This window comes from Triturus cristatus, chromosome 5_1, assembly GCF_964204655.1.
Source record: "Triturus cristatus chromosome 5_1, aTriCri1.1, whole genome shotgun sequence".
NCBI classification, from domain to species: domain Eukaryota; kingdom Metazoa; phylum Chordata; class Amphibia; order Caudata; family Salamandridae; genus Triturus; species Triturus cristatus.
Window position 1 is genome coordinate 697308294 of NC_140587.1, and position 27438 is coordinate 697335731.

Here is a 27438-nt window from a genome sequence, read left to right on the forward strand (position 1 = left end):
GCCTGTGGAACAGCCTGAGGAAGAAGGGGAGGAATGAGAGGGGTCTGAGGACCCTCTCGCAGCTGATTGCGAGTATGAACAGGACTGGGCAGAGGAGTTGGGGGAAGCCAGTGGTCTGGATACCTCGCCAGACCTTGGCATGCTGTCTTCTCATACCGTGGCTACGGAGGAGGGCACTAGTTATGCTGTGGTGTTGCGTAGGGCGGCCGAGGCCCTACACCTCGAGCTCCCTACCGTGGCCGTCAGGACTAACCTCCTGACAGAAGTGCTTCAGCCAGCAGCTACTTCCGCAGAACCGCTGCTCCCCTTCAACGAAGCACTTTCTTTTGGGCACCTACTCCAGGCCCACCACAGGGGCTCCTGTGGATAGGAACGTGGCCCTACGCCATCGCCCGGCTCCGGGTGACCCAATTTTCCTCTCCCAACACCCCACACCCGAGAGCTTGGTTGTCCAAGCCTCTGCTTCTCCGACCGCCTTCCCTTCCGCACCTCCAGATAGGGAATCTAAGAAACTGGATCAGTTCGGGAAGAAGATTTTTTTCTTCCGCCAGTTCTGCGCTGCGGTTTGTGAACACCGCATGCCTCTTGGGCCGTTATTCCCATTGGCGAAGGTGCTGCCCCAGTGTCCGGAGGAGGCCCGGAGAGCTCTCTCCCAGGCTGTTGCAGAGGGGAGAGATGCAGCAAAGTTCATGATTCATTGTGGCCTAGACACCGCCGACTCACTGGTCAGATCGATTGCAACAACGGTGGCAATCCGACGCCACGCCTGGTTGAGGACAACTGAATTTTCGGGGGATGTCCAAACAACACTTATGGACATGCCTTTTGATGGCCGTAGCCTCTTTGGCGACAAAGCAGACCCACGCGTTGGAGAGGTTCAAGGACTTGAGGGCTACGGCCAAGTCCTTAGGACTCCACGCAGTCAGCCCTCCTCCGCCGTCTGCTTTTCGCTCCTTTCGTGGCAACGGAAGGGGTGCCCCACAGCGTTCGCAACAGAGCCACAAGCCCACGCAGCAACAATTCCAGCGTGGACGCGGGTTCCGCCGTGGCGGGCCAAGGGGCCAGCGGGCGGGTCAGTCCACCTCACCCCGGCCACTACTGCCTCCAAACCTTCCTAGCCTGAGCTTTCAGGCCCATCAAACGCCAGTGGGTGGCAGGATTCGCTATCACCTCCCCCACTGGCGCACCATCACATCGGACAGGTGTGTTCTAGAAATAGTCCGAAGGGGCTACTCCCTCCCCTTAGAGAATACCCCTCCAGCCATGCCACCTCAGTACCACCGCATGTCGGGGGATCACTTGGTGCTTCTTCAGCAGGAAGTTGCGGCCCACTTAGCCAAGGATGCCATCGAACGCGTTCCGACGCCAGAAGTAGGTTGTTATTCCCACTACTTTCTGGCGCCAAAGAAGGATAAGGACCTGCGTCCTGTCTTAGACCTCCGAACGTCAATCGCTTCCTCCACAAAGAGAAGTTCAAGATGCTCACTTTGGCTCAGGTCTTGTCTGCTCTCGACCCACAAGACTGGATGGTAGCGCTGGACTTGCAGGATGCTTACTTCCACATCCCAGTCCTGCGGGCCCACCGGTGTTACCTGCGGTTCACGGTAGGCCACGAGCACTTTCAGTTCACTGTGCTCCCTTTTGGCCTTACCAGCGCCCCTCGGGTGTTCACGAAAGTGATGGCGGTGGTCGCAGTCCATCTGCGCAGATCAGGGGTTTCAGTCTTCCCCTATCTCGACGACTGGTTGTTGAAGGCGGGCTTGCCCCAGTCGTCTCCCACCTCCAGACTACGGTCGACCTCCTGCATTTGCTGGGGTTCTCCATCAACGTGCCGAAGTCGCACCTGATTCCCTCTCAGAAGCTCCTCTTCATCCGAGCGGTTCTGGACACGGTGCAGTTTTGGGTCTATCCTCCCGAACAGCGAGTCCGGGATATTTGGGCTCTGATTCCGATCTTTCAGCCCTTGTCCCGGGTTTCGGTCAGGGTGACCCTGAGGCTGCTGGGCCTCATGGCCTCCTGCATCCTGCTGGTCGATCATGCCAGATGGGATATGCAGGCTCTGCAGTGGGACCTGAAGTTCCAGTGGGTGCAGCATCAGGGGAACCTGTCCGATCACGTTCAGATCTCGGAGGTACTGCAAGACAGTTGCAGTGGTGGCTCACAGACCGGCATTGGGTCGACGGCAGATCCCTCTCCCTTCCCCAACCGGAGTTCACAGTGCTTACAGATGCGTCCCTCCTGGGATGGGGCGGCCACATGGTAGAGGCATAGATCAGAGGCCTCTGGTCTCTGGCGGAGTCCAAGCTCCATATCAATCTTCTGGAGCTTTGGGCGATCCGACTTGCACTGAAGGCATTCCTTCCCTCTGTCAAGGGGAGAGTAGCGCAGGTGTTCACAGACAACACCTCCGCCATGTGGTACTGCAACAAGCAAGGCGGGGTGGGGTTGTGGACCCTTTGTCAGGAGGCTCTGCGCCTCTAGACATGGCTGGAACATCAGGGCGTTTTCCTGATGGTTCAACACCTGACAGGTTCTCTGAACGCGAGGGCAGATGAACTCAGCCGCAGGTGCCTGTTGGATCACGAATGGCATCTTCACTAGGAGGTGGCGCAAGGTCTCTTTCAGCAATGGGGAGAGCCTTGGTTAGATCTATTTGCCACCGAAGAGAACGCGCAATGTCATCAGTTCTGCGCGTTGGAATTTCCAAGGCGGCACTTGCTCGGTGACGTTTTTCGTTTCGAGGGGAGTTGCAGTCTGTTGTACGCCTTTCCGCCTATACCACTTCTGCCCAGAGTGCTCAAGAAGATCAGGTGCGACCGGGCACAAGTCATCCTTGTGGCCCTGGACTGGGCTTGAAGAGTATGGTATCCCGGGCTACTCAGTATGACCTTGATCCCCCGATCAGTCTGCCTCTTCAGGAGGATCTTCTGTCGCAGCAGCAGGGGAAGGTCCTCCACCTGAACCCGTCCAGCCTCCACCTCTTTGCGTGGAGATTGAGCGGCAGCAGTTGATTCCTTTCGACTTGCCTCCTGAAGTTTGTGATGTCATTCTGGCTGCCAGGCGTCCCTCCACTAAAGTGGTATACGCCTGCAGGTGGAACAAGATTGTGGCATGGTGCACAGCAAAGGCTGTGGATCCCCTTTCTGCCCCTCTTTCTGAGGTTCTTTTGTTCCTTCTTTCTCTGGCCCAGCAGGGCTCTGCTCTGGGCACTATCAAAGGTTATCTTTCGGCCATTTCGGCCTTTCTCAGGCCTCCTGATCAGCCCTCTCTTTTCAAGTCCCCGGTTGTAAATAGGTTTCTTAAAAGCATTACACACCTTTTCCCTCCTATTCCATTTGTGATGCCAAAGTGGGACTTGAATCTGGTTCTTACTTACCTCATGTGTGCTCCTTTCGAGCCTCTTCACAACTATCCTCTTCGTCTCTTGACCCTGAAGACTGCCTTACTGGTTGCCATCACCTCCGCTAGACGAGTGAGTGAGCTCCAGGCTCTTTCTTGTAAACCTCCTTTTCTATCGGTCCATCCGGACAAGGTTGTGTTCAGGCCCCGTCCTTCCTTGTTGCCAAAGTGGTGTCCCCCTGCAAGACATCTGTCAGGCAGCCACATGGGCCTCGCTGCACACGTTTACTAAGCATTATTGCCTGGACAGCCAAGTCCGGTGAGACAGCTTCTTTGGACGTTTGGTTCTCCGGGACTTCCTGGTGTGATCTTGGTTCGCAGACCCACCACCGGGGTTGGTATTGATGGGGTATCTATTCCAAGGTAAGGAATCTATCACTATGTGTTACTTTCAGATGAACAAGGGACTTAACTTCGGTAACGATATATCTGTAAGAAACATTAGTAGTGATAGATTCATTACCGCCCCACCCATCCTCCCCGTTCTGCGTTCTGATTTCTAGGGTTACGGTCATCCCTTTCAAGGCCCTAGTTTCAATGCACCAGTGGTCAGTATCTTGCATAGCTCTGTGTTCCTGGCGCGGAAAGTCGTGTACAGAACTGACGTCCGCGTGCGTGGGCGGCGTCTATGTAGCACCCGCGACATCATCTCGGCGACCACGACGCCAACGACGGAAGCGGAGCCACCTGACGCCACCTACCGACATGCAGGGGTACTGCTGACGAAAACTTTCCGGATCCAGTCTGACGCCTGGGGATATTCTAAGGTAAGGAATCTATCACTACTAATGTTTCTTACAGATATATCGTTACCGAAGGTAAGTAACTTGTTCATTAAAACATCAACTCAAAAAGTAACAAGTTATACTTAGTTGGTACCATTGGGACAGTATCATCAACCACTTATATCTAGTTCGACACAGATTTGGAGCTAGGTGCCTTGCCCGTGAAGGGGTTGTGACCAATCATGAGGGGCCGCCCTGGCGTTTAGTTGACCCCTTATATATACATTCTAGTCGTCCCACAGTGAGGGTGTTAGTCCATATACTGCAGAGGGGGATTTCACATCAGTGGGGCAGCACCCAACAAAACTTTCCCTGAGTTTTTCCCCAACCTCCATTGTCAGTTATAGACTCTAGTATTTCTGTCATCTTAAAAAAAAAAAAACCTCTAAAGTAGAATACACTACACCTACGGCCAATCCATGCCTTCTGCTGGACCCATGACAAGAAGTTATCTCAGTAGGGGTCATTGGTGAACTCAATGCATATTAAAAGTTGACCCCGCAGTCTAGACCACACTTGTACACACATTGACATTCGCAAAAGTGTCACTGACTACTTCCATACCGGTCTGTTAACCCACTGTTAGATGGCAGCCTGGGTTAGCAGTGCAGAGTTTCCTTAGACTCTCAGGAAGTGTGTAACACGTTCTTGACCCTCCGTAAGATGGCCGCCGAGGTTAGCAGTGCACCGTCTCCATAGACCTTCAGAAAAGGAATCAGAGCTGGGGTACGAGTATGGCTAGTTGCCAAGCCACCTGTTTGTGTGTATGAGGACATAACGCTCCCAGCTCCCGGTAAGACTATGCACGCTATAGTTTTGAACGCCTGTTCCTTGTACCATTATTTACCCATATTCAGGTCGTGAGTAACAACTTGCTCTGCTTAAACTCTCCAGTCAACACAGACCTGCACTATTTGGGGTGAGTTGTTGTTAACAGTCCAGTTTTGGACATCATGCACTCCATGTTGTTTCACGTCAAGCCCCCAAGGCTAGCTGCTCCATGCCACTTGTTGGCATTGTAATCTGTGTTGGTTTGTCTTGTTTTAGTCTTACCTGTTTTCTCGGATCGCAATGAGCATCCGGGTGATCGGTACACTATTATGATTAAGGTGGGCCATTCCACGTTGGGACACGTTTGAGAGCGATAACATGCCGCAAAAGTATCTGTCCTCGACTGTGACGTGCGGGTCACGTCCCAATATATGTTGTCTTGGTCATTTTGTTTGCCGCTAAGAGCGATTAATCAAACGTCTTGTGATTACGTAAGGAAGTTCCTCTTCCGGCTACGGAGACACGCATGAGAGCAGTATACACCGCATTAGTCCCCGCTTTTCTAATGCGATTAGCGGGTCACGCCAACATTTTTTGAACCCCACTAATAAAAGAGCGGTATTCCACTTGAGGACCACCTCAATATCTATATCCCATATTGTCGCATCACAAATTTGCCACAAATTGAGATCCCGTAAGGTCATTGAACCCTGGTATGACTTCCCGTTATCTCTTTACGGGCTGCTGAGTCTTTCTGTCACGCAGCGCCTTAAAGTTGTTTTTATCACCATTTTTTCTGTCAGGCCGTTCAATACCAGGTAAATCAGACCTGGTATTCATTCACAAAGATGGCCACTATTGCATTCCTTGTACTTTTGGCACCAGCATTGCAGTAGTGTAGGCGTATGATAATTCTTTTAAACTACTGGTCCTGATGAATTGCTACAAGACCCGTTAGGGACTACCTTAGGCAAGAAACATGTCGACCTTAAACACCACGCAAGCCTTTTAGTATCATTGCACCCCGCTAGGGTGCCATTGTTTTTAGTCAGGTTAGTTAGCCCTAGGAATAAAATTTAGGCAATAGGGTCTCTCTAAACCTATTTTAATACCACATTGCACTCACTACACTACTTATTCCACACACCCATATGCACCCTATGGGTTCACCAAAAAGATCTCCGCCCAAGAGCCCCTTCGCGGGTGTCCATCGGGCATTGCAGCGCCGGCCCAATGAGGAGCAGGCCCATATGACGAACCCTTCGGGGTGTGTGAGTGCACTTTTTCACAGACCTAAACACTCCCACTTACTCTTAGGAACTTCACACCGATCGATTATACCAAGTACAAAATGCTCACACTGCCACACGTTCTGTGTGACTTGGACCCAGGTGACCCAATGGTGCCATTGAATTTGCAGTTTGCCTATTTCCACAACCCCGTCCTGGAGTCTTTCAGACGTTACCTGCAGTTCCAAGTGGACCACAAGAATTTTCAATTCTCTGTGCTCCACTTCGACCTCATAAGTGCCCCCCCCTGTGTGTTCACAAAAGAGATTGTAGTGGTTGCTGCCCATCCTCAGAGGTTGGGAATACCACTTTTCCCATACATCAAGAGGTGACTGTTGAAGGCTGGCTTGTCTGTCAGTCATGGACCACCTCCAGATGACGAGAAACTCCTGAGATCCTTGCCGTTTTTAATCAATGTGCTGATGTCACCCCTTACTCCTTCATGGAGGCTCCCCTTCATCTGAGCCATTCTGGATACGGTGCAGTTTAGAGCTTTTCTGCTCCCTCAATGAGTCCCGATGTTTCAACCTTTGTCCTCAGTCTGTGAGAGGGCTCTGAGACTTCTTGGCCTTCTGCATCTTTGTAATGGACTACACCAAGTGGCACATACAGGCTCTACAGTGGGATCTGATGTCTGTCAGTTCAGTACCAAGGGAACCTATTGGATTCCATCCAGTTTTTTAGGAGACTGCCAACGATCTGGAGTGGTGGTGTCAGTCCGCCATTGTGCCAGAGGCATACCAATCTCCCTAACCCACCCAGACATGAGGGTCATGACGAATGAATTAAGTTGGGAAGGCTATACTGGAGAGCTGGAGATCAGAGGACATTGGTCTCCGGCAGAAAGCTAGCTCCACATCATTCTGCTAGTGTTGCAGATGCTTTGCTTGGCAAAGAAAAAATTCTTCCCATCTTTCAAAGGGAAACAAGTGCAGGGCCTCACGGACAACACTACTTGTGGTTGTACATGTCCTTTTGACGTCCATTTACCAAAACCATTTATGCTGAACGCTGGAAAAGAAATTGTTGCTTTGTGTACTTCTCAGCACATCCAACTTTTTCAGGCCCAGCTATCTGATGTGTTCTTTGTTCTTTCTCTAGCACAGCAAGGACTTGTTGAGACTACTGTTAAAGATTATTTGTCTCCCTTTCGGCGTTTCTACGGTTAACTGACCAACCATTGTTCTTCAGATCACCTTTTGTAATGCATGTTTTGAAGCAGCTAATACATGTTTCTACTCAAACCCTTTTTGATGCCACTGTAAGACCTTATTTTGGTCCTAACATTCTTGATGTGCACCCCTTTTGAGCTGATGCATACCTGTTTATTGCGTTTTCCGACTGTGAAAGCAGTTTTTTTCTTAGCGATAGCGTCAACTCGTCCCCTGAGCGAGTTGCAAGTCCTATTTCTCCAGAAACCGTATGCCAGCAGTGCAGAAAACAATCTGTAGATAGTCCTCTACATAAAGATTTGCTACACTATGGCAAATGAGCAACTTCCAGAGGTCTTCTTCCGACAGGGCTGTGACCACAGCATTGCTGTTATTATTATTATTAATTAGCATTTATTGAGTGCATGGCTACCCTAAGGCATCCCAGCGCTAGCGGCAAAACAGATCTAAGTAGATGGCTAGCAATTACTTTTCCGGAATAGCCAAGTTGTAAGGCATTTCCGGAAGGTAAGGTGGGAAGTTTCAAGCCGCAGATTGAGAGGGAGGGTATTACACAATCTAGCTATGTTGTATAAGAAGGATCGACCTCTGCTATGCATCCTATTAATTTTAGGGATGTTGGCTAAATTTAGATTTCCCGAGCGGAGAGACTTCTTAGGGAGGTACACAGTGATCTGAGACTGGTTGATGCGAGGGCCATTCCCTATAAGAGTCTTGGGAGCAGTACACAAGGCCTTGAAGGAGATCCTCTCCTCGATGGGCAACCAGTGTAAGGTTTTCAGACTGGGCCTGGCTGACTGCGTTCTACAACAGCCAGTCAAAAGTCGCGCAGCACAGTTCTGTGCCACCTGAAGCTTCCTTAGAGTGGATTATGGAGCTCCCAAATACAGTGAGTTACAGTAGTCCAGGCGACAGAATCAGGGCCTGGACCACGACTCTCCTTGCCTCTATGGGTGGTAGGGGGAGGACTTTCCGCAGCATTCTGAGGATGCCGTGACAAGCCCCCGACACTGCCACTGCTTGCTGATCAAGTTTGAGAGAATTGTCCAGCCACACACCAAGGCTCTTTATCTTGGCCTTCGGGACCGGGGGGGCGCCCAGGCAGGGAGGCCAGGACAGTGTGGGGACTACTTGGTTGAATTGCCCAAGTACATGATTTCAGTTTTGTCTTCGTTGAGTTTGAGACATGAATGTTGCATCCAAGTAGCAACTGTGAGAAGTTGGCCTGACATATGATGTCACTAGTTCTAGTGTACACCTTGTATCAGTCCATACAACTCTTATGGTGATTGGCTGTAAAGTCAACCTTATAGACCAGCTATCCTAGTGGTAGCATGGACAAGAGCAGTCTTAGGCTAAACTCTGTATGGCATGTGAAGCCAGCTGTTATACCATTTGCAACCCCTTGAATACCAAATGAAAGGACACCACAACAGATATATTATAAAAATAGAATGTATTTATTCTAGTCAAAACACCCTCAGCACTCTTTATGAGATTCGAGGTAAGTACAACACAGTCTTGTTTAAGCATACATAAGTCACACAGGTAAGTTATACAGTTAGGCCCTAGGGGCCACGCAAACCATATACTAATTAAGTGGTATAAGAACCACTGTCATGAACACAGGATAGGCCTAGGCCTAGGGAATCGCTGGGGCTACACTATCCTATCAGTTGCTAGGCAGTGGGAGGCCCACAGGATTCAGGTGCATAGTGGAAACACTCACGCGTAATGCGTTAAAGTCGATAGAAATAGTCGTATTTAGTAATTAAGAGTTTTAGGACACTTCGGAAGGAACTAGGAGTTAGAGACTTGGAAACTAGACACTTGGATAGTCAATACCCTTGTGAGCACCGGAGTACTCAAGTTACCTAGCCCACGGGCTGCGGGTGCATAGGTGTGAACTTGCGTCGGATGGAGGACTTGCTTCTGTCGCAGACCAGGAAGGTCTGGGGTGCTTCCCTTTCACAGGGGAGCGGGTGCCAGTCTGGAGGAGCCGGACCAGCAAGGCAAAATTGAAGGTTCGTCGTCACAGAGGTCACTAGCCAACGGGCCAGCAACCGGACAACACGTCGAGCAACTCAGGTGCAGAAGGGCCCCACGCAGAACACGTGAAGTGTGGGGAGCTGATCTTCTTTGCATATGGCGCTCGGGATTGGGGCTTCTCAATTCCCCAAGCACAGCCTCGAGGAAGCCTCAGAAGTCGCGCTAGTCAGTTACTAGCCACTTTTCCCAAGTCGCCGGTCCCACGTCGCCTCCACGGGTCTCAGCTTTGCTGTAGATCTGGATCTGGTTCAGAGGTGTCTGGAAGTCACGGCGCTGGTCAGTCTCTGCAGTCGTCCCTCGTAGGATCAGTCGCAAAGCAAGCAGCGGTCGCTAGATGGTGCCAGTTTGCCCAGGGTAGTCACTCCTTGGCCACAAGGGAGATTCTTCAGTCTTCTTCTGTAGTAGAATGTCGAAGGTCCAGAGTTTCTGTTCAAGATGCAGGTTCAGGATAATCTAAAGTCCTAGGGACTCAGTTCCCACTCTTATACAAATCTGGGGGGCTGGGTTACCTGCTAGGTCCCTCCTATGGGTGGGACCAGGGAGGGGGGTGGTTACACCCCCTTCCCTTTGTCCAGTTTCGCGCCAGGACTGGGGCTGGAGTGCCCCAGCACCGGTTTGAACTGGACTATGTATGGGACACCTTGTGTGCCCCAGGCAGTATCTCATTCCTTTCAGTCCTCCCTGCCCCAATACACTAAAGTCTGTCTGGGAAGGTGCTAGCACCTCCCCAAGCAGGAAACCTATTGTCCAGGCCTCCCTGGCTGGGAGGGCTCCCAGCTGCAGGAGGTCAGACTCGTGTCTGTGGTAGCAGCATCCATTTTGTGATGCTGAGGCTTTGGTCAGAGTTAAACAGCAAAGTAGTATTTTAACATGTCTCTCCCTCTAGAAGGGAGGAATAATATCCTCATCACCAGAAATGGTATGAGGGTATTATTCCAAAGTGTTAGACACCTTACACGACATGTTTCGATAAAGCCAGACCATAGTTACCATAACCGTGTAAGATTATAAGGTACTTAAGAGTATATGGTAGGCTATATCATAGAACAGCTATAAGGACATGGTTCCGAAAGCTGCAGACAGGCTCAGCTCATGCTAGAGCACCATCTCACATGTTACCAAGCACTCTGCCTCAAGGATTGTTAAGACCTGCCATAGGAGGGGCTGATAGGTACACATGTGAGTGTAGATATAGGTATACTATATCTAAGCAAGGGGTGATTACACGACCCTGCCCCAGCTGAGTGATCAGCCAGTTGTGTCTGATTGTAAGGCCAGGCCAGGGGTGGCATAATACATGCTGCAGCCCTTGGTATGCCTAGGGTACACCTATGCCCTGGGTACCTGTAAGGTGATCCTTACCAATTGGGTATGTACCTAGGGTACATGGAGTCCATTTTAAAGAGAGAGCAGACAGCCTGAGACCCTGAATGGCAGGATCTCAGGCCAACTAAGTCGAAAAACCAGTTAGACACTAGGCAATAAAAGTTGGGGGTAACCATAGTCAGATTCCTACAGCAACCTTTTCCAGGCAGAGTTCCAGGTTTGAAGGGTCAGACCGCAGATGGTTTAGAGATACCACCAGCTGAGTATCAGCCGCGTAGGTGACTACTTTAATCCCAAATGGCTGGATGACCTCGGCCAATGGCCTCATACGTTGAAAAGCGTGGGACTTAAAGAGGATCCGTGGTTAAGAGGTAGGGGCCCGGATGTGGACTCCCGCGAAGACCTGGAAAGTCCTGCCATTAAGGAGAGATTGAATCCAAGAGATGGCTCCTCCTGCTACCCCGGCTCTTCTTAGCCTTTCAATGAGAACATTGAAGTTACCGTGTCAAAGGCCGCGCTAAGGTATAGGAGGATAATGGCTGCTACTCCTCCCTGATCTACTATCCTCCTAGCTTCCTCCACCATTGGCGTTAATGCGGGTTCTGTACCGTGTTGTGGGCGAAAGCCCATCTGAGAGTGATGTAAAAGCTCATGGGTTTCTAGAAAGCATGACAGAGTGGAATTTATATGTTTTTCCAAGATCTTGCTAAGCATGGGTAGCAGGGATATAGGACGATAGTTGCTCAGGACTTCGGGGTCCAAGTTTGTTTTTTTCAGCAGTGCTTTTACCATGGCGTGCTTCCAAGCTGGAGGCACGAGTCCATTGGAGATGGAGAGGTTTAGCACCTCCTGGATGGCTGGTAATACCACGTCTTTTACCTTGGATACAATATGAGGGGGGGCAGGGTCTAAAGGAGAGCCTGATTTTATTTGGGTGAAGATATCAGATAGTCTCCAAATCCAAAAGTGGGAATTCCTCCAGGGTGGGACTGGCTCCCTACCCCATACTCATTGGATTGGCCCCATCCTGACCGGTGGAAGAGGTGTGGCGCAGCGGCCAGGGTGCCTTACTCCAGACCACAGGGTTCACGGTTCGATCCCTGGCTTTGGCAGCAGGTTATCCCAGCACCATGTGATTGTGGGCAATAGCTTGCTTAATCTTCCCGATGGCTCCCAGTGCTGGGACACCTCTCTGGAGGTAGCTGTGCGCTTTGCAAATGCTGGCATTTACATTTACGGGCTTGCCTTAGGTGCGATTTCGGTGCGCCAGAGGTGCATCCGCGCTCCACTCTGGCCTTTCATGAGTGCTGCCCGGAAGAGCGTCATCCTGGCCCGCCCAACCCCGCCTCCTGCTCCAGCGCCCCCTCCACACAAATGGAAAGCGCGGTGGACCGGAGGGCGTCAGGAGTAATGTGCAAGTGCCAATCAGTGCAGGTAAGTAAAAAGTATTAAAAATCCAATGTCTAAAATATCTGCCTCCTAAGTATCATCAATTAAAAGATAGAATCGCTAGTCACCCAGCTACCTTTTAGCCGGTTTTGCCGTTGCGAGTCCACGCTTCCCTCAGGCATTTCATGTGTGCTGCCCGGAAGAGCGTCAGCCTGGCTCCCCCAACCCCTCCTCCTGCTCCTGCGCCCCCTCCACACAAACGGAAACCGCGGTGGACCGGAGGGCGTCGGGAGTAAAGTGCAAGTGCCAATCATTGGCGCGTGGAGTACCTATCTTGGACACCTGTAGGTCTTATGGTAGGGAGGGGCATAGTGTGGGGTTAGGGGGACCAGGTGGCGCGCTTTGATTTTTCGGTCCTGCAGGACTTTCCTGTCTGACCATTGCACAGACCCACTACCTGCAAGGGTGATGCTTTGGTATCTATTCACAAGGTGAGGAATCTGCTGTCATGAGTATCTATCAGAAAAAGTTACTTACGCTTGGTAATGCTCTTTCTGGTGCATAACTGAAGATTAATCATCGAGCCATCTTACCTCCCTTTTCTGTATAATGAATTATTTTTTTCCTCCTAAAAAGATCCTAATTTAAATATGTACACAGTGTTAATTAACTCGTATCTGTCTTGGGACGATGTACGATGGTGCGACAGAGTCAAGAAAGAAAGAAACATTTGCTTGCAAGGATGGTATATGTGGATTCAGTGTCATTTCTGAGCGGAACGGAGTTGACGCAGAGCCTCACAATGCCATCTAAATCTCTACATCCAGTATGGCGCATTGGGTTATTCACAAACGGAGGAATCTGCATCTGCTTAGTGAATCCACCAGAAAGAGCGTTATCGAAGGCAAGTAACTTGTTCTTCCTCCTACAATGATGTGCTTGCATTGTAATGTATATAAGGGGCTATTTTACATCTAAAATATTCTCAATTAGTTTGTTATCTCAACCATGCATTTTATATGGAAATCAATCCTATATGTATTTTCCTGTACTGCAGTAGGCATTTGAAATATTGTCAGAGCTTGCGTGCAAGCTGTTAACTCCAACTAGATTTACTACCACCATTAAAACCACCACCATTGCCAAAATTACCACCACTACCCTTTCCACATCACCATTACCTCTGTCATTACCACCACAACAGCATTTATTCATGCATGTGTTGGCGCGCTTTACCATATGAATGCCTGCCCTATTTACTTTGCCAGTTAGTGTTTTTTTCATTTCTGAAGATGTCCATTTTCTTGCCTTCTTCTCATAGGAGCAAGCTGAACCGGCAAATCTTGGAGACTTTATGGAGCTGGAGATGGATGAGCTCAATCAGCATGAGTGCATGTCTGCCATGATCGGATTAATCAAGCACATGCAGCAAAATCAGATCACGCCCAAGGTGGAAGAGGTCAGTTTGGGTGAAGTGCAGTGTGCACCCTATCAGTAGCATTTTGAGAGCACTCTTGCTTTACTTATACTTCCCACTGACTAGGGGCAGGTTCTTTCCCCAGTACTTAAAATAAATGTTCGAGCCATCTGTGGCTGTAGATAAACATGCCGTGCATACTCCTGCCATCTTGTGTTGGGCTTGAATGTGTGCAAAATGTTTTTCTTTGATGAATTCTTCTTGACTCACATAGTAGTGTGACTCCACCTCTTGCTTGCAATGCACATGGTCATTGGCTTCATTGTTAGATTATTTATTTTTTTCCGCCATCAGGTTCGGACGTGTGCTTTGGTGCTTTGGATTGACTTTGTCGTGGTGATTGTTTTCGATTCTCGGGGGCTCAGTTTCTCCACCAGTATTGTTTTTGATTTCATTGGCTCCTTTCCTCTTGTATTGGCTCGAATCTTCCAAATACCTTTCGGGACAGTACGCCAGTGGACTCAGGCCTCTGGTGGGTCCTTGCCTGTCCGGGCCTTTTTCCTTCCATTCTGTCCGCTCTCAACATGCTATGCTGTGATGGAACAAATGCCCTTTCAGTAATGCCCTTGGTGTCGAGCGAAGTATTATTGGGCCGATCTCCACCAGATCTGTAATCTTTGCCTCTTACCCAAGCATGACGAGGCTCCATGTGACGCATGTCGGTCCTTCTGGTCAAAGAAGACCCTTCGAGACTCCCAGGCCCGTTGATTGGAGATGTCACGCAGGAGCGAAAAAGATACTCCAGACCTCTTCGGTACCCAGGACCTTTAGGGGGAACATCATCCTGAAACTTCAGCTGCTTACAAGGAGGCTTTCTTTCCCAGAGAGAGTTCCGGCTCCATTTGCGAGATTAAAGACCTCCCGCCAGCTCAACAGGTTGTGAGTACAGCAGCTTCCCTTACCGGTCTACACTGCCTAGAGCGCTTCTACCCTACAAGGGGCATTCAGCCACTAGGGATTCACAGTCAGGTTTCTGGGCCACCACTGCCTTCAGACGATGATCAGCACCAACAGTCCACTTCAAACACCACCCGCAGATTTGAGTCGGTGCCGAAGAAAATCCTAAAAATGACGCTGTTAGAACTGCCCGCTCCTGGCTCGGCACTGACCCGCCCATCAGGTCCGAAACTGTTGGCCTCGTAGCAGAAGTCGGTGCCGGCGCCGTAACACTCACCTCTGACCTGAAGACCTACCCATGAATCTGTCGAATAGGTCCTCCAGAAGTTGCAGGAGCAGCTCAGTACCCGACAGAAACAAATTGTCATCCACCCCCAAACAAGCCGCATACTAACACAGCCTCCGATGCCAGATTCACTGCCTCCTAAGAGACAGTTCAGCTTTGAAGAAGCTCTGGAGCACCCTTCTCATCCAGAGCGACGAAAGAATCTCGATAAAGCCCAGTCCTCTTCCTAATTCCTAACTGTCTCCACCCTCCTACACTCCACCTAGACCCCCACCATCACCTTCCTCACCTCTTTCTTTACCACCTGACCTATTCTCCTACACTCCACAGGGGTCACCGCATTCTGACACGGCTGGACACTTATGACGTACTTCCACAGGTAGACCCTTGGGACTCATATGATGTAGAACCACCTGCGGATACTGATCCCGACCTTTACCCTGCCCAACCTTCCCCCTGCTCAACCTTCCCTGCCAGATGACACCTCCTCTTACCATGAGGTTCTAGGTAGGGGTGCTGCCGACCACAATGTGGAGATAAATAAAGAGCCTGTTGAGTAAGATTTCCTCTTGGAGACACTTTGTTCAACTCATTGCTCCGTGTAGTATCTGACTAAGCTGAAGAGGATGCTCGAGCCAGCCCCTGATATTTTCAAGGAGCCGGTCTAATCCCCCTACCAGCTGATTAAAAAAATACAAAGCTTCCCCTTCAGACCCTATCTACATATGAGGCCAACTCCCACCAGATCCCCTAGTGGTACATACCGATAATAGAAGGGCGAATGTTCAGGGCACCGGTGATGCTCCTCCTCGGGACAAAGAGAGTAAAAGGATAGACGCGGCTGGTAAACGAGTTGTCGCACAGTCTGCCAACCACTGGCGCATCGCCTATTCCATTGGTTTTCTCTCTAGATATGACCAGGCCAACTGGGACAAAGTGGAGGAGCTCCTCCAATGCCTCTCAGAGGCGCACCATAAACTGGGACGCGAGTTGGTCACAGAAGGCAAAAGGATTTTCAACACAACCATCAGGTGCACCCTGGATTCTGCTGACACCTCTGTTCAGGAGATTAACTCTAGCCTCCTCCTTCTCAAGCATGCCTGGCTCCATGTCTCTGGCTTGAAGCCGTACATTCAACAGCATCTCCTCAACCTGCCCTTTGATGGGGAACATCTCTTTGGGCCTCAGGTTGATGAGATTCTATAGAAAATAAAAAAGATAAGGAAACGGCGAAAGCCGTGGGAGCCTTACAGACTCATTCCTCACTGGGGTCCTTTCGCTGCTCTGCATGTTGCAGAGGCTTGAAGTCCACGTCTCCTGAAGCATCTGAGTCTTTCCAATTCCAACCTACCCAACCAGCTTCCACAAAGGGCTACTACAGGGGAGCCTATTGTGGAAATAGCAGCAAAGGGAGACACACCAGACAAGCAATTACTTGCCATTGCTCTCCACCCCCGCACACAACACCTGTCGGGGGATGGCTGTGGATGTTCTTCCCTGCTTGGTAACACGTCCCCTCAAACCAATGGGTTTTAGATATCATCCAACACAGTTGCTGCCTGGAGCTCACCTTCACACCACCCAATATACCATCCCACAGACATGTCCTCCACCCAGAACACCAACGTCTGCTTCAGGAGGAGGTCCAAGAACTCCTCCTCAAGGGTCACAAAAGACAGTGCCACAACACCTACAGTGCTCGGGGGTGTATTCCCTCTACTTCCTAATTCTGTAAAGGAGGGATTCCTCAGGCCCATTATGGACCTCAGACCCCTAAATGAGCACATCCTATCAGAAAACTTCCACATGGTCACGCTTCAGGATGTCATACCTCTAATACAGCAAGGTGACTTCATGGCAGCGTTCGAACTCAGACGTCTACCTCCACATTCCAATTCATCCGGAGCATCTGCACTACCTCCAATTTGTGGTAAGTGGTCAGCATTACCAGTTCAAAGTGCTGCCCTTCAGGGTCATCACCGATCCCGCAAGTTTTTACTAAATGCCTTGCAGTAGTAGTAGCGCAACTGCAAAGACGGGTGCATCCAAGTAGTCTAATATCTGTAAGATTGGCTGATAAAGAGCGCAACAGAACTGCAGTGCCGTGCACACACCCAAGCCACAAAAGGCCTGCTGCACAGACACCCCGACCCCAAGAATCTCAACTTTGCGATTTTGCTGCTAAGATCTGTTCCTCCTATGGCCCATTCGACCAGAAGGAAATGGGCCTCTATTGCCTTCCTTTGGAGCATCCCAATAGCTCATATTTGTAAAGCAGCTAGTTGGTCTACACACTTTCACAAAGTACTACTGTGTAGACCTAGTAGCCCGCCAACAAGCAAATGTCGGTAGGTGCTGTAGGTTCCGATACCCCCAAACGCCCCTGGCTGTTTGCAGTTACCATTACTTTCTACTTCCCTTGCATGGTCCTCTCTCTATCTATCCTGTCTCGCTCTCCTCCAGTCATCCTCACCCGTCATGCTGAAAAACAGTCAAACAATGGAGCCAATGAGGTGGAGTCACACTTCCTCGTGACTCTAGAAGAATTCTTCAAAGAAAAACAACCTGCACACATCCGAGCCCAACACTGGATGGCTGGAGCATGCACAGCATGTGAATCTACACTACATACCACGAACAGATACTTACAGGGTAAATAATATTTTCCTTTCAAATGTTCACAGAATGTGTTTTATGTATCCTCTCTTTACGCGAAGCTCTGTTTTTTACATGACACGTTAGATAATTGAGGCCAGTGCCTTTGTTGGTCATGCAATTAATAGTACCATTGTCTTTCGGTTCCACAACGAATATCTTTTTTGAGGTCCGTGAATGTCTTTCAGATCAACATCTTTTACTTCCATCTCCAATTGATACCTTCTGATTTATACTTCTAACTGTAGATTTCTTGCCTTCAGAATATGCACAGGAACCATACTAGATCTGAAGAGTTTTTTAATCATGCTCCCTGCATGGCGGTTAGTGGCATCATGTGGCTCTGCAATGACTTCCTACGACCTCAGAAGTGACTGAGCAGAGATGCATGTAAGCACCATCATGTGTGCTAATGTCACTTTCTTTTTTTCTGTGCCATTTGATGTGTATCCGGTGTACCGTTCCCAAATTTGTTGATTTATGACGACTCCAATATTATCACAAATAGTCTACCAGGGAGTATGTGTCCACCTAAAACAACATGACTCAAGCAGTGCCACGGCTGCGGGAAACACATTTCAGTCAAGGTCCCTCACAGTGTATGCCTGTTGTGCTTGAGTTGCGTTCATGACTCATAATTGCTCAATAAGTGTGCCAACATGCACCTAAAGGCAATCTGCTTGCGGGAGGCGAAGCTTTACGCCACCAAATTTAAGAAGAGATCACTTTCGAAACAGAGGTCACATCACAAGTCACAGGGTCTGTCGCAGTCATGAGGTCGGTCCTGCATGATATCCCATTCTCACTTAATGTTTTCCAGTAGATTGAAGTTGAAAGAGCACCAGAAGTTCAAGAAAGCCAAAAGGGACTCATCCCCATCCTTTTCCTCGGTGTCGGGTGAGAAATCTCAAGGATGTCATTCAAAGAGTTTGGTGTCTTCTGACTCAGATCTGGTTCTGCATTTGCTCCTGAATTTCCCAGGCGTGACGTCAACCTCGCATCAAATAGCAGCTTTCGAGGAGAATATGCTGCAAATTTTCCAAATACTTTCCGCTCGTTCTGCTGCATCTTTAGGCCGCAGCGGTCCCGAGATGGACTTCTGCTAGTGATTTCCTCCTTGATGCTGGCTGCCTTCTCAGGCTCCATTTCTAGGACTTTACCAAATCCAGTCCAGACTTTCACTCCGGACCAAGGGTCCATGGCAGTTCCTTTTGTGCCAATGCCAATGCCGACTCCACCACTGGGTCCTATTGTGATGCTCTGGTCTGATCCCTGACCAACATCGTCCCAGCCTAGGCCGGTGTTTTGCTATGAAATAACTACGGTACAACTAATAGTTCTGCAGCCAGATCTTCAGCCTCTACCTTGATGCCAGTACTGTCAGAGGATAGAGGCCATTTTCGGTTTTAACTCTGATGAGGTCCAGGGCATGCCTAATGTCCCTCAGAACACTGATGATGAAGACAAGGCGGACGGTCTGCTCCACCCTCATTACACTGATGAAAGGCTGAAAGGCTATACTTAAGACTTGCACAATGCTATTGGAATTGCATGGTCTCATTAAAAACGGGGTGAACTCCCAACGTAGTCCTCCAGTGGAAGTGCTTCATTCACTCTAGTAGTGTGAAAAGTAGCAGTTGCTTGCTCTACAAATCAAAGACAATGTATTGATTGAAATGCTTCTACCAGGTCCAACTTCATCTGACCTACTTTTAGCATTTAATGAGGTCATTGCAAACACTCTCATGGCTGGTTGTTTGTAGCCATGCACTGCTCCTCCTGTCAGCCAGCCTATGGCCAGACAGCACTGACAAGCCCCGGGTGACCCTTTCTTTTGTATGAGGCATCCACTTTTTGAAATCCCTCTGGAGCAGGCGTCCACAAGTAAAGTCAGTCCGAATGCTTTCCCTTCAAATGTGCTGGGAAGGGAGCTGAAATGTATGGATGCCTTTGGCAAGAAAAAGTTACCTTAGCTAGCCTAGCTTTATGCGTTTTGAATGTGGTGTGCTTTCTGGGCATGTACACCTAGGCATTAAGAGACATGGCTAGTGAGATCTTGATGGCATTCTGTGGGAACTCAGTAACTCACTGCCCCAAACGATCCAGGATGGCCAAGGCACTGCAAAACATGTTAGGAGTAGGTCTGGATACTACTGATTGCATAAGATGTGCTTTTGGCATAATTGAGTGCTTGGTAGGATGTGATTAACTGGGTCTTCAGGGGATGTCTGAGCATCCCTTATGGACATACCCTTCAATGGCTCCAGACTGTTCAGAGAGAAAGCTGACTCGAGGCTTGAACGATTCAAACGTAGCAGCATCACTACTCGATCCTTGGGGCTAATGTCCCCAGCCAGACAATTCACCCAGCAGTACAGGAAGTTTAGAGACTACTCCAGAGTTCCACCTTTCTGGCAGCCATCAACCTTCACAGCCTGTGCAATTGCAAACTCCGCCCTTTTGAGGGCAGAAGAAATGTTGGTAGCTGAGGCTATTCACTCCAGCAGGATAGCAATCCTCCAACTCTTCCACTCCTGATGCAGCAGTCTCGGTGCTGCTTTGATTTGCCACTCAGGCTCACGATCCCTCCATCATGTCAAACCCATGCTTTTTACAAATCAAAGGGACTACACCCTGCCTTTCATTCTGTCTCCACCTTTTATTCTGCCCACCACCGCGATTTCCCTCAGACCATGCTGCGATCGTGATGCAAGAAGTCCATCTCCGGCTGACCAAAGGTTCCATTTAGCAGGTGTTGGACTCGGAAAGCGGCAGGGGATGCTAAAGGCACTGCTTCCTTGTTCCGACTGAGGCTTTAGGCTTATACTTGACCTCCCTGCATTGAATGCCTTTCTGAAGAAGGACCCATTCAAAGTGCTTACTCTGGTGCACATCCCCTCTGCTTCGGATCGAGAGCACTAGATACTGTCCGTGGACTTTCAGATTCATATTTTTATACACCAGTCCTACAGCCCTGCATACAATATCAGGGATTCACAAGTAGGATCAGAACACTTCCAATTTGACATGCAACATTTCAGCCTTACCGTGGCACCTTGGGTTTTCATGAAAGTGATGGCGGTGGTTGCATCTTTGGAGGTCAGGAAATAAATATTTGTACTTTGACTCAGTACTCAAAGCAGGCTTACAAACGCTAAGCTCTTGCTCTCCTTCGATTTTCCTTTCAACGAGCCACAGTCCCACCTACCCCCCTATTCAGAGGAATCCCTTTGTATGGGCAATCCTGGACACAGTAGTATCCAAAGCCTTTCCACTCTCCTAGCAAGTTAGAGGCATTCAGAATATTGTCCTGTCATTTTGGGCTTGGTCCTGGGTCTTAGTGAGGATGTTTGAGGCATCATAGGCACCTACCCTCATGCACCCTCCTCGTCCCCTACACCAGATGGCATACCCTGGCCCTGCAATGGAACCTAAGATTTAGGTGGATCCATCACCACAGCTGCATGTCAGACTCTGTCCTAAAGTTGCAGGAGACGGCTCAATATCTTATGTGAATATGAGCTCCATCTGACAATTGTCTACTCTCCTCTAGTCACCCCGATGTCACAGTTGTAACTGATGTGCTACTGGACTTCTGGCAGAGAGTCAGCTTCTCATCAACCTTTTTGAGATTTGGGCAATCTGCCTAATCCTGAAAGCTTTCCTGCTGCAGCTGGCTATAGAGGTAAGCCTGGTACACAACACAACAACCATGTGGTATTGCTTTGCCTCTCTGGAGCTGTCTGGACCAGCAAAAGATTTCTGTGGCAGCCGACCACCTAATGGGATCCATGAACACCAGGGCCGCCGAGCTGAGCAGATGTCGGTTAGCGGACCATGAGTAATTTCTCCATCCCAAGGTGGCAGTGGGTATCTTTGATCAGTGGGGCATTCCCTGGCTAGAACTATTGGCCAATGTCAGTAACGCACAAGTTCATATCTTCTGCATTCTAAAAAGTTAATTGTAAGACTTGTTCAGTCGGTGATGGGACATTGTTCACCTACATGGATTCCTGCCACTGCCTCATGTTCTTAGGAAAGTCAGGACAGACCAGGCCTAAGTTAGGTCTTCCAACTAGCCCAAGCTTTGGCCAGGATAATGTGATACCCAGAGCTTCTAAGTATTTAACCTGCGACGCAGCTACTGTTATGGGAGGGCCTCTTGCCTCAGCAACAGGGGAAGGTCTCATGCAGCCGAATCTCTGCAACCTACACCTCTATCCGTGAAGACTTGAGCAGAACAGTTCCATTTGTGTGACTGCCAACTAACCATCAACAAAGTCCATCTATGCCGGGAGCTGCGAAAAGGTGGGGGCCTGCTGTGGGCTGTGCCCTCTTGGTCCTCTGCAGACATAACTCTCTGATGCATTGTGGTTTGTTTTGTTGTTGGCCTAGCATGTCCTTGTAGTGGGTACAGTTAATTGTTACTTGTTGCCCATTTCGGCCTTTTCATGTTTGCCTGATCCATCCTCTCTCTTTAAATCCCAGATTGTGATGTATTTTCTGAAGTTCTGATGAATATGCTCCGTCCAAAACCATTTGTTGTACCTCAGTGAGACATAAAGCTATTCCTGGTGTTGAATACTTGCACTCCGTTTAAACCAATGAACAGTCGCGCACTAGAACTTCTGTCAATAAAGGTGATCTTTCTTATCACCACGGTTCTGCGTGCCGCATGAGTGATCTACATGTGCTTTTTGTGCTATCTACCTACACCACTTTCTCTCAGACAAGTTGGTGCTGAGGTCTAGGGCTGCCTTCCTACTAAACGTGGAATTACCCTTCCACATAAGTCAATTAATTTGATTACTCTGCCCAATTTGTTTTGCTACACCATTAAAAAGAGCGGCTTCATCGGCTTGTCCATAGTAAAGTTTGAACTTCTACATTTACTGTACAAGAGACCATAATGTGGATGATCAGCTTTTGTGGTGTTCAATGTGTTCATTCCTGGTGTTCCATTTGATCCAGAAGGTGATGAAGAGGACTGGAAGGAGCCGCTGGACCCTTTAACTGACCAGCTTGAGGAACTGGACTGGAGAATGGACCTGGATGATGCCAGTGGTCCGGACAGTACCCCAGAAACTGGCCAGCTTGCTCCCCCTACTGGGACAACGGAGGAGGGTGGTGGTGAGGAGAGAAGCCAAGGTCCTCCGCCTCCAGCTTCCTGTGGTGGCAGTCAGGACTAACCTCCTGACAGAGGTCCTTCAGCCTGCTGCTTCCTCTTCTGAACCCCTTTTGCTGTTCAATAAAGTCCTCACGGATATCCTTCTGGACACTTGGTCCAAGCCCAACACAGGATATCCTTTGGATAGGACGATTGCCTCCTGCCACCCTCCCGCTCCAGACATTCATCCCCTTCGCTCTATTGACCAACCTTACTAGTAGCCGGCCTGGCAAATTTTCCTATTCATATTGGCTCTCTGTTTATGTCTTAGTCATAGGGTTTCACATGCCACATACAGCTCACCCTGTAATCTGTGTTGGTCCTCTCAAACCTCTTTAGTGTGTGGAGCCTGACAATGTGTCCTTTATTTGGCACTCCAGAGTCAAGACCATGACTATGATTGAATCTGATAGAGACTACTAGTCGCAGATTCCTTAACGTAGAATTATCCCCAGGCGTGAGACTGGACCCGGAAAACGTTCTTTGCCCCAGCATCTCTGCGTGCCAGGGGGCGGTACCACGCGACTCTGCCCTGGCGTTGTCCGCGGGCGTGACATCAGCGAGGTCACATAAGCCCCACCCCTGTGCGCTGACATTAGTTTCCTTCTTTTCCGCGTGCAACGCGGATCCGGATCGTGTCCCTGACCTGTTTTCAGGCCTTCTTTTCACGCTTTGCGTTGTGGGACAGTGTGCGAATGCCCTTGGGCTTCAAGACGTGCTCGTCTTGCGTGCGTAAGATGTCAGCGACGGACCCTCATCCTATTTGCATGTGGTGTTTGGGCGAGCACCATGATTCCACGGACTGCGACGCTTGCCAGCATCTGAAGCCTAAGTCCCGGCGGGAGCCCCGGATGAAACTCCTTTCGGCCCGCTTGTCCAAATCGGTGTTGTCTCCGCGTCCGTCCCCCGCAGAAGGGTCCAAGAATAGCCGATTTCGACTCCGACATCGTCCGTCACTGAGGCTCCTAGGGCATCGCTTGCCCGTCGGTAAGTCTTATAGCTTGTCGCCTAGGCCTGGTCCCCGCTCTGCGGAGGGTGCGGGTTCTCCGCAGGACATGCGGCCTCATTCGTCACCACCCTACCTGCCGTTTTCCGGCGTCGGGCGACCAGGGTCCAAATGGAGGCCTATGCTAAGGCTCTGCAGGCTTTCTTGGCCCCTCCTCCTCTTCCTGGGACGTCCGTGGATCCCTTGCCACGTGCGGGGCCTTCCGCGGCGTCGCCGACGGCTCCGGCCCCGACGAGTTCGGCTTCAGGTTTTGAAGGTGTGGTGTCATCGGGGTGCGGCCCTACGGGGTTCCCCTCTTCGGCACACGGCGTCTCTGCCACGCCGCAAACCCCGAGGGGATCCCTGTGGTATCGCGGGAGGTCGCCGGGACTCGCGGCTCTTCCCCGAGTCCTCCTCGGTCTTCTGGGAAGGCGGCGGCCTTGCCAGAGGCCGAGCTGACGCCGCTCAGGTGCCGACGGCTGTCGGCCATGGCGGCGCCGCAGGTGCTGGCTTGGGGCCGGGGCGCGTCCCCGGGTCCCTCTCATCTCTCCATGCAGGCGGCTGCCTCGTCGGAGGTAGAGTCGGTGCCTTGTTGACGCTGTTCTTTCGCCGGCCCTGCCCCATTCTCCTAGGGCGCAAGTGGTGGTGGAGATCGTCTCGGCGTCTCCTCCGGTGCCGGTCGGCGTCACGCCGGAGCCTGTGGCGGACTCCACGGCGCCGTGCCGGCGTCGGGTCGTCGACTCGTCTCCAGAGGCCCCCTCCTCTCCAGAGGTTCGCCAACCTTTTGTCTCTTCTTCCCCGGAGACGGGACGCCGCGTCGTGGCCTTTTTCCCGGCGTCTTTCAGGGAGGGCTCTTTGCGGTCCCTGCGGCCACAGCCTTCCCCAGAGGCACCTCAGGTCTCCCACTCGTCCGTGATTCTTCCACCATTCCGGGGCTGGCTATTTCTTCCTCCAGCTGGACTCGGGGATGGCCGGCTTAGTTTACAGCCGACAGCCACGGAGGATTTGCTGTCCCGCCCCCATGACGCCCTACTGAGGCGAGTGGAGCCTTTGCCCGGGCCATTTCCATGGCCGCTGGCATTTTGCACATGGGCGACCCCGCCACCCCATTCCCTACAGACCATTTGCTTGAGGTTCTCCATCAGCGCTCTGGTGGACGGGAACTGCTTCTTCCATTCGAAGCTTCGCTCCATAATTCTCTTCTTGGTGTCTGGGGGCGTCCTGCCACGGGAGATCCGGTGCCCCAGTCGCTCCTACACCGCCACCGTCCTGCTCCGCACGATCCAGTTTGCCTTTCTTTCCACCCTTCTACCCAGGGCCCTCTTCTGCAGACTGCTTTTCCTTCCTTGCCTTCAGTGGTGTTTCCTTTGTCGCGGGAGGCCCGTAGGTTGGCTTCATGGGGGTGTAACATCTTCGCTTCCTCTAGTGCTGCTTTGCGAGTGCTCAACACACTTTGTGTGTTGGCCAGAGCTACTTCCAGCTTGTGGGATTCCGTGGAGTCCCTTCTTTCTTGTGCCTCTCAAGAAGATGTCTGCGCTGATCTGCGGCGCCATGTGATGGATGGCCGGGAGTTGGCCGCGTTTATTCTTCGTTCGGCCCTTGGAGTTTCTGATGCTCTCGGCCGCACTATGGCAACTTCAGTAGCTCTCTGTCGCCATGCTTGGTTGAGGGATAGCGTTTGCCCTGAGTGTTAGACTTGGGGGTCTCTAGTTGGCACAGGTATGCACTTGTGACAAATAGGGACCCTCACCTCTAGTCAGGGTAAGGGGGTACACAAAATAACACCTGCTCATCCCCTTGGTAGCTTGGCACGAGCAGACAGGCTTATCTCAGAGGCAGTGTGTAAAGCATTTGTGAACACATACAGTAATCAAGTGACAATACTACAGATGGACACCACACAGGTTTTATATAAAAAATAAGTATTCTTTATATAGATTTACCACAAGACCATGAACGGCAAAAATCCACAATACTGTTACTTAAAAATGGTAATAGTTAGCTTAAGTCTCTTTAGTTCTTAAATGCCGCACTTTAAGTCAATGTACCTTTCTGTATGACACGCAGGGCAACGAAAGTGTTGCAACGATGTTGATGCGATGAAAGTTTGGTGCAAAGAAATAAAGACGTGAAGATCTTCCTGATGCGGCCCGCTTTTCCGATGTTGCGAGAGATCTCGGCTCGATGCATCAGCTACAGCGGCGGCACCCTTGTCCCGTGATGCCGCCAAAGCCGCTGTCGTCGCGACACTCTTCTCAAGCCATGCGAGACGCTTCCGCTCGATGCGACAGTTACAGCTCCGACGGCAGCAGCTCCGACGGCAGCACGCTTCTCCGTGGATGCAAGGCGCTTTTCTTGATGCGGTGCAATGCGACAGCGGCGTCATCCAAGATGCGACGGCAGCGGCTGCGACGGTGACACGCTTCTTCCTCGATGCGAGACTCTTCTGGTGATGCGGTGCAATGCGTCAGCTACGATGACTGCGATGGCGACATGCTTCTTCGGTGTTGCGGCGCGCTTCTCGTGATGCGGAGCAATGCGACCGCTACAGCGGCAACACCCTTGTTCAGTGATGCGACGGCTGCACGCTTCTTCTCCGTGAGTCGCGCTTCCAGCTCCTTCCAACACGCAGTCCCTCAGAAGGCCCAAAAACAGCAGCAGGCACTTCTAAATAACTCTGGGGAGCTAGTGGTTGAAGTCTGTTGTCCCTGAGACATCAGCAGGAGGCAAGCTCTTTTCCAAGCCCTTGGAGATCCTTCACAAGTTGAGCAAAAGTACACACAAAGTTCCTTTCTCCTCTCTTGGGCAGTAGGCAACCCCTGCAGGCCAATCCCCCAGTTTCAGGGATAGTCTCTCCTCAGTTTCTTCATGGTTCCTTTCCTCAGCAAAGGTTTCTTCTTGTTTCCCAAAGTGATCTAAATTTTTGGGATCAGGGTCCCAATACTTATACCCCAAATTCCTTTGTCCTCTGAGGGCAGAGGGGCCTTTGCCTAGTCCAAACCAGTTCTGGTCAGTCCTGGAGCACTTTGTTTACATGACTCCTTATTTCCTTTCAGAGTGCAGGGCAGAGACGTCGGGCGCACCACAGGAGGTGGAGCCAGCATTGTGGCGGGAAGGCACAGCCCTATTCAGGTCCCAGGTGCAACTCCTCCCTCCCATCTAGATGCAGATCTCTCTATTCACCACTGGGCTACCTCACCCTGTCTCCTGGAATTCCCCAGCCCTGTCACTCAAACTCCAGACAAGGAATACACAGCCTAGCAGAGGCAGGTTTGAATGGTTAGACAAGAAAATGCCTACTTTCTAAAAGTGGCATTTTCAAACACAGGATGTTAAAACCAACTTCACTAAAAGATGTATTTTATCATTCTGAGTTCAGGCGTACTAAATTCGAATTTGTACCAAGTTCCCTGAGTCAGTTAGGATTATAAGATGTAATAATCAAACTGCCCATTCTGGCCTATGGAGAACAGGTAGCCTTGCAATAGTGAAAAACGAAAATGGCTTTAATTCACTATTAGAACATGCCACACACACCAAGGCATGTCCTACCTCATCCTTACAATGCACCCTGCCCTTGGGCCTACCATAGGGGTGTCTGATATGAAGAAAAGGGAAGGTTTAGGGACTGGCAAGCGTGTGCACTTGCCCAGTCAACATGACAGTACAAGACTGCACGCAGGCTCTGCCATGGCAGACCTTAGACACACTTTTACAGGCTGCTTCTGTGGGTGGCACAACCAGTGCTGCAAGCCCACCATCAGCATTTGGATTTACAAGCCCTGGGCACT

General features: G+C 50.4%; 1 protein-coding gene across 3 annotated transcripts in view; it reads left to right on the forward strand.

Moving 5' to 3' along the window:
- PRKDC (protein kinase, DNA-activated, catalytic subunit) overlaps positions 1 to 27438 on the forward strand; it is a 2754228-nt gene that overhangs the window by 1205996 nt on the left and 1520794 nt on the right. For all 3 annotated transcript variants that reach the window (XM_085605657.1, XM_085605658.1, XM_085605659.1), the window contains one exon: positions 13502 to 13639. In XM_085605657.1, the coding sequence (XP_085461783.1) occupies positions 13502 to 13639 (138 nt within the window). The remainder of the gene's footprint in view (positions 1 to 13501; positions 13640 to 27438) is intronic.